The 7,731-nt window shown below is 54.0% G+C and overlaps 1 protein-coding gene across 4 annotated transcripts in view; it reads right to left on the bottom strand.

The window, feature by feature from the left end:
• Positions 1-3,438: 3,438 nt before the first annotated feature.
• AXIN1 (axin 1) overlaps positions 3,439-7,731 on the bottom strand; it is a 172,616-nt gene continuing 168,323 nt past the window's right edge. For all 4 annotated transcript variants that reach the window (XM_077827636.1, XM_077827637.1, XM_077827638.1 and 1 more), the window contains 2 exons: positions 5,940-6,107; positions 3,439-3,903 (listed from right to left, as the gene is read on the bottom strand). In XM_077827636.1, coding sequence (XP_077683762.1) covers positions 3,777-3,903; positions 5,940-6,107 — 295 coding nt within the window. In that variant the 3' untranslated portion in view covers positions 3,439-3,776. The remainder of the gene's footprint in view (positions 3,904-5,939; positions 6,108-7,731) is intronic.

Raw genomic sequence — 7,731 nt, 5'->3', positions numbered from 1 at the left:
TCATCACTAGGCAATCGAGTTACTATTGCAGTGAGGTGAGTGGAGCTGGCCACACTTCGTCAAGCGATTGTTCCAGGCTCTCTTCAGACTCAGGCAGTCATCTCTGCAACGGTTACGCTCCGTTGTAAAGGTTTCTTCGTACCTGCCATTTGCTGCTTTTCCCATTTAGCATGGACCATCTCTCCAGCAGCCCAGGACAAGGGGTCCTAGGGAGCTGCCTGCATGCGCCATGTTTGCTGTAACAGGTTTAATCCTGCTGTGCGTCCACCCTCCCTCTCTGTCCTAATGGCTCTATGCTTCTCCCCTTCTCAACCATCCCATCTCGCCTCCCTCCAGCCCACAGCAGTGAAAAGCCTCTTACCCGCTGCTTGGACATGTCATTGCCTCCTCTCACCCTCCGTACCAGCTTCGAGTTGGTCTTTGCTTTCAACATGCGGCCTGACTTGCATCTCTGGTGTCCTTTCCCACCATTCCTCCCCTTTGCCCTGCTCCCACCACCAGCCTCACTTCTCCCTGCTGCCCCAGCACCCCGCACAACCGCCCCATCCCAGCGGGGCTCAGCCTCTCCTTTCAAACTCCTTGTTGAAACTCTCTCTCTTTTCACAACCCCAGGAGCAATAGTGCTCCCCCCTCGCTGTGACCTGCAATCCCCAGCCACCCCACCCCCCCACGAGACGGTGCTCTGACTGCACCCACCCTGTCACCTCGGGGGTGGGATTATAAACTTCGCAGGTCAGGAAGGGGTCTCTCTGGGAATGGAGAGCACTGCTGAACACAGGGAGATCAGGGCAATAGGAACCCAGATAGGGCAGCAGTCCATTTGCAGTGACACTTTGTGCTCATTTTCTTTTCCTAAAAAAAGTCCTTGACACTCTGCATAAATGGCAGGCCCGCCAACCCCGGGGTCTTGGCCGAATTCCAATTATGCCTGCTTTAAACTCCCTCCGCCATTTGAACTGACTAAGGTATGCTATGCACCTGGACCAAGCGCCTGTGAAGGGCTGCATACCAGGGAGGGGTAAAAAAGCAGCTTGCAAAATGGGGCCCTCCTAGTTTAGATAGCTTGCACTTCACAGACAGGTCCTGAGGCATACGCCCTCTCTGAGTCCTGTCCATTTGCTGCTACCTGCATTGACTCTTACCAGCACGGCCACCATCCCAGCTACCTACTTCAGCTTGTGTCCCTTGGGGTAGATCTTGCTGAGCCTCGCATACCTCAGCTCTCCAGAGAAGGAAGGAAAACAGCAGCCAGTTGGATGTTGGGTTTTTTATTTCATTATTATCCAAGTACCTTTTAAAAGATAATTGTACAAGTCAGCACATGAAAACGCTCAGGAGACACCGTTTGTAGGCATGCCGCTGGCGGCTGACGCTGTGGTTAGAAAATGTACATATTTACAGTGGAACCCTTCAGAAACAAGGGCAAATGGAAAACCTGTGGCTGTCGGGTACATTAACAATTTCACCAGACACAGAATATGAGCTGAACTTAAAAAAAGAAGAAGAAAAATGTTTGTAATGCAGTTCCCTGGATGAAAACAACTTCTCATTTGCTGGACTTCACATAGTGATAGGCAAGTTACAGAACCGTGTTCAAAAGGCACTCTGTGACATATACAATATACTGAGAGGCAAACCTACCTGTGTGGATACACAATCACGCAGGCCTATCCCACTATATCACCTCTTACTGTCATCACCACGCCTGCGTCTAGCAACGCTGCAGCCAACAGAAAGAGTAGAGCTGAGAACACAACAGAAGAACAACCATGGCCAGAGTCAGTGCTGATGTGAAAGTCCTCACATCCTTACTGTGGGGCAGAAATGGACCAGCACAGAGGCCCACTGATCTGCAGGTGGGGCATGGGCTGGTATCTGAAGGGGGTCTGGGTCACTGGGTGATTTAATTGACAAATATTTACACTTGACTCAGGTGAAGGGATGATCTGCAGTGTGGCGGATTAAGGGAGCTCAGTGGGTCGGTGAAGAGAGGCCTGCAGAATGGTGCAGGGACAAGACAGCTGCTGGCAGAAGCAGCAGGCTCAGGGCTATGTCCTGGACCGTCCGGCGTGCTCCGTGGGGAGCACATTTAAACAACAATCGCTTTAGATTCTTAGCCCCCAGCATTCTTGCTTTTGAATAAACACTGGCCCTTTGGGACCCTTCCCTGAGGGTCCTGTCTTCTCTGCAGCCAGGGTGACTGCTCTCCTTAGGGGGTGTAACCTCCCAGGAGATTCCTGGGCAGCTCTACTGATGATAAATGGTCCCACATGTGCCCATCGAGGGGGAAACATGCAGAAACAGCTCTATTTTACCGCATGGCCACAAATACAGCCAAAGGCTGCCTCCGGCTCCTGGGGATTAGCGCCTTCATCAGTCTCTCCAGAGCGCCCTTTCTCAGAGCATTCAGGTATTAGCAGCAGTGCTACCAGAAGAGATCGACCTGCAGAGTCCATGGTGAGATTTCTCTCCTTTCCTGGCCGCGTGGAACAGAAACTGCAAGTTTCCAAGTGGTTTTCTCTCTGCACTACATTCGCTCTGGCTAAGTCTCCACGTCAGGTCTCAGCATGGGCAGGGCCGACATGCCATGGCCACAGCACAACAAATTATTATGATCTACAGCCAACAACCCCTATGGCGGGGTGCAACTTTCTAAGAGGCGTGAATGGAGGGCTCTCTGATTGCTAATTACATATGATGAGAGACCTCCGGCAAAGCATGTGCTTGGGAAAGGCTTATGGCTGGGAGCAGGTGTCACCAGACTTCTCCAACTATCGCCTCTTATCTGCAGAGAAAAGAGCAGGAGACGGCAGTTCACAAAGAAGGCTCTCACTAAAACGGAACCTGCCGATCCCATCCCTAATCCTGGTGCTCCGTGCTCCAGGGTGCCCCCTCCTGGCTGGACTGTAGCTAACACTCACTGGGATGCATCCGAGTTGCAGGAACCAGACACTCATGGACTCCAGCAACAACCAGCCGCAGTAGGTGCTCTAACAAAAGATCACGGTGTTAAGAGCTCCTAAATACAAGCCCTCTCCTCCAATGCTTACTCAGTCACAAGAACGCTTGGAGAAAAAACTCCTAGGAGATCTGGTAGCTTAAAACATGGGCAAGGTAAACAGATTAAAAGTGGCTTGTTAATATGTCATAAACCCAGGTTTTCAACCCCGCACTACTCTGGCCTTCGTATTGTCAGTGTGAGCCAGCCAAAGTGTCGGCTTCCATATCAGCATCTGAGATAGCAGCTTGTGTGGACTTCCCCGAGGGAGTTCTCCACCTCACACACACAGTAGCATCAACTAAAAGCCATCCACTGTCAGGACACGGGGAGGGTCGGATGAAGGCAAGGCTCCATGCCGAGCTGGACAGATGGCTGTACACGCTGGGTGAGCTCCGAAGTACCTGTACGTCTTACATTTACATAAGAGCACTGTGACATTGAAAAGATTTTCCTTTTATTACAATATATCAAAAATATGCAGCTTTAGTAAACAAGTCATATTACACTTTCTAATTCAACTGTACAATGCTACAATACACGTAATAGTCTGTCTGGAGAGGGAGCCCGGCGGGGATCCCACCGGCAAGTCTGTGTGGTGGAACTCCTCCCACTGGCAACGTGTAGCTCCTGGAAGTCCTTGGGAGGGATCGAGGTGCCTCCCTCAGCCTGGGTCAGCCCAGCACCGAGGGATCTGTGCCTCCCAGAGCACCAACTCTGGATCTGCTCTAGACTGTTGAGACTTCCAAAATCTTTCCCAGGCCTCTTGGCTCTCCCGTTAGTCAATCTTCTCGACCTTCCCAATGATCTTCTCCTCAAAGATGGGCAGGGTGGCCTCGTCCTCGCGCACCTCCTCAAACACCACTCCGCAGTCAAACTCATGGCTCACTTTTTTAAAGTAATACCTGCAGAGCAGAGGTGGCCACGTGAACGGATCACCCACTTGGCAGCAGCCCAGAACCCTGCAGGGTCCCACCCACCAGGGGCTGCACCAGCCCCAGCCATGGGCCCTAATAGGCTTCGGAAGCCACACACTGACTCAAACCCAAGCATGCCGTACACCTAATTCCTATGTGATAGTGCCCTGGGGGGTGGATGTGATAAACAGGAATAAATGTCCATAACACCCAAATTGGCTCCAGAGCCAGAACTAAAAGCCTCTCTCTTGCCCTCCCACCAAACCCTCCCCTACAGAAGCAGCATGGCAGCAGAGATAACAGGTGCCTGCGATAGCAGGGACTGGACTCAAGGACCAGCCATATGTTCCTTTGATAAGCTTTGCAGGTGATGGCCAGCTCACCAAGGCAGGCATTGCCAATCCTAGTACAAATACAGCGGGAGTGGCCCTTACACCAACTATACTCCCAGCACTCCTAGCATCAGAGGCTGACCAGCTGGGTCCTGCAGCCCACCCCATAAACAGTCCCACAGTACGGACCAAAGTTGCTCTCCTATTGAGGCTAGAGCTATGGCTCGGAGAGGCTACAGGTCCTACAATGCAACTGGCCTCTATGCAACTGGCGTGCAGCCCAGGCAGCCCTCCATTGAGCAGAGTCTGGGGCCTGGTGGGGGCTGCTGGCTTGGTACACAAGCAGGTTTTTGCTTGCAGCAATTGCTGTTGTAACACTCTTCAAAGCCAGACCCTGCTCTCGAAAAAACACGCTCAGGCCAAACTGCCCTGTCTGCCCTGATCACGTGGCTGCAAAGAGTTCAGCAGCTGAACTGTCCCGTCTGGACTGCAGCACGGCACAAGCGTAGCTTGGAACCAAACCCCTAAAATACCCGTAACTCGTCACTTCAATAACACACAGTACGCACATGTTCAGGGCCAAGGCCGAATTCCTGCCCTGATCCACCCTTCTTTAAATTAGCTCCTGGCAGGCCATTTTACCTGCCTCTTAAAGAATACACACACAAGAAACCTCCTTAGCCACTGGGTGTTCTCACTTGTGCTTCACGGCTAATGACAGCTGCAGCACTGCAGGAGGAAGTCCCACAGAACGGAGCCCCAGGGAGAGCACCTCTGACCGCATCACCTGCAGTTGTCTCATTAATCTGTCTCTGCTGGGAGAGACAAATGGGCAAAGCACTCACACCACTGCCTGCTCGCTGGTAGCATGGATGACGTCAGCTCTCTCTGGATCCTGCTAGCACATCTCTGCCTGGGATGCCATATTCCTAGGACTCAACGATACTTCTGCCCCTGCCCTGAGTTAGCCTACACTGCCGTGGCACTCGCTCTCCCCTCCAACGGCCCTGCGCTGGACTAGCCGTATGCTTCTCAGAGACTGAGCCTGCTTATTTTCTGAACCGCAAGCTCTCTGCCCGATGATCCTGCCTCCCTCCTTGCTTAAGGGTTGAGAAAACTGTTCTTTTTAAAATTGGGAAAGATTTCCCAGCTCCTCCCCACCCCCCAGCAGTCCCTGCCTTGCTGGAACATGGGGTTCAGTACAGGCTCAGAGAAGGGCCCTTGTTAAAATACTGGGAGCACATACCTGAGAACCCCACCATATGCAGAGGGCCTGGGGGGGAGGAGGTTGCTCTGGGATAGGAGGGGCCTTGTCCCCTTAGTCTCCTTCGCACCCCCATGATTCCCACTGACACCTGCTGCTTTAGGTTTAGCATCCTGGCATTGCAGTGAGACAGCGTCCCCGGCTGACTCAGAAACACCACCTCCCCAGGGCAGTCCCTTGCCTCGTCTACCTTGCATGGCTCCGTCTCTGGAGAATCACTGCGAGCCAAGATCCCATGACATCCACGGTACTAAGGAACGTAGACAGTAAAGAGCTAGTGCTGCAGTCTCAGAGGGAGGCCCCGACACCCGCCTTAGGGGCAAAGGGGAGGAAGAGCCAAAAGGTGAACGTGGCCGTGTGTGGACAGCAGAGACCTAGGAGCAGGCTGAGCTGAATGGACTTTACCATAGGTCTCTCCTCTGTCTTACCTGTAATTCCCTTTCTTGGTGAGCAGCTCCTTAAACTGTCCCAGCGTCACCACGCGCCCCTTGACCAAGGTGCGGTAAGGGATGGGCTCTCCACAGAAGTAGTACGCGACCACGATATTCTCACATGGCTGGGAAGCACCATTGCCTGGTCTCTTCTGGGGCTTCAACCTGCCATGAAAAACAAGAACATTCCCACTAAGTAATGACATCGGGCCTGGTGGCTTGTTCTGGCAGATGCTGCTGGAGGCTCCAAGGAGTTTGGCTGCCACAGGGGAACATGAGATGTGGGTTAATGGAAGACATCAGTATGCCTTAGTTAGTGCTCACTGCAGGCTCCTGGGGACCAGCTGACACGGGACTGGTGGGCTCCTGGAGTCCCATGGTCAGGGACTTGGTTCCCAGCTCCCCAGTGAAATGGGAGACATGTCCCATTAGGAGTCTCCTGCTCCACTGAGCCGTCACATGTGGCAAGGAACTGAGGAAGGCCACAGGGGGACTCTGCTGACTGCTGGCCTGCTGGAGGAATGCCTCTCCCCCTCTGGACTGATTTCTTCATTTCCAGCGTCAGCCAGGGCCAAAAGGCACATCCTAGGTCCGACCTTTGCCTCCTGGACTGCCCTGGAGGAAGCAGAAACTCAGCAGCCCGGCCCACGACAGTCAGTCAGGGAAGAACCGATGCCCACAGAGGCCTGGACAGCACGGAGCAGGCCCTGGAGGGAACACCCTCACTCAGAGCCGTTCTGTCTTGTGGGGTGGATGGCGTTTGGTTTTTTAAAACTGGGGTCCTTCTTCAGGACACCCCATCAGCTGGTCCTGTCCCTCCCAGAGCTGGGGAGGGGGGCGCCCTCCAAGGGCCTGGCCTGTGGAGAAGTTTGACACTGGCTGCCTGAGAGGAGGATGGTTTAAAGTGGGGATTCAGGTTTCGTTCCCCTCTGGTAGCTGGCTTGGCCCGGAGCCCAGCCACACAAGCGCACAGCCACTGTCTCTAGCTCCTGATTTGCCCACCAGTGGGCAGAGGCTGCCCTGCTGTGAAATGTAGGTGCTTGGAGCCCAGCCACTGGCCCTGAGGCAGCTCCAGCTCTGCCAGGGTGACAGCAAAGCCGAGCATGGATAGGCACTGGGAACCGAAACACAGAATCCTCCCTGACAGCACAGGAATCAGTCATGGGGCCAGGGCGGGATGCACCCTCTGCCACTGCACACGAGAACACACAAGAACTGCCCTGGGAAGAAGAGCCCCTTTGCTGTAACCAGTGGCTGGCTTTATCTAAGAGAGCCCATGCCCCAGTTCTCCCAGCAACGCAGCCTCCTGCTGGGCCCATGGAGCTGTTTCATTAGGTTTGCCAGAACCAGCTACCAGGGAGGACATATTCTTAGGGGTTACGCTGGCCCCTTCAGTGGTCCCCACACTGGCACCCTGACTTGACAATTTAGTAGAGATGGTCCCAAAGCCGAGTGCTGGCATGAACACCCCTGCCGCTCTGCACGCAGGCAGGAGCCAGTCACAGATCTGTGGCCAAGCCTATTCCTGGAACAGACTTGTGGCAGTCCCTGCAGTCAGGGGCCAGTGCTGCGGGTCTGGGGCCCTCTCTGCCACAGGCTGATGTGACTGTCTGTATACAGACAGAGAGGGACCCATGCTGCAGAACCCTAGCCCTAGTAACAGAGGGAACGGGGTCTAATGAGGAGTGGGGCTGGGCGCCAGGAGCCTGGGGGGCTGATCCCTGGCTCTGTCAGTGACTCATGGTGCAATGTGACCTTGGTAACCCACTGGAGCTCTCCGCGTCTCAGC

This window comes from Eretmochelys imbricata, chromosome 10 (assembly GCF_965152235.1).
Source record: "Eretmochelys imbricata isolate rEreImb1 chromosome 10, rEreImb1.hap1, whole genome shotgun sequence".
Classification (NCBI taxonomy): domain Eukaryota; kingdom Metazoa; phylum Chordata; order Testudines; family Cheloniidae; genus Eretmochelys; species Eretmochelys imbricata.
Note: the sequence above shows the minus strand (reverse complement) of the source record. Positions and strands in the feature narration are given on the sequence as shown.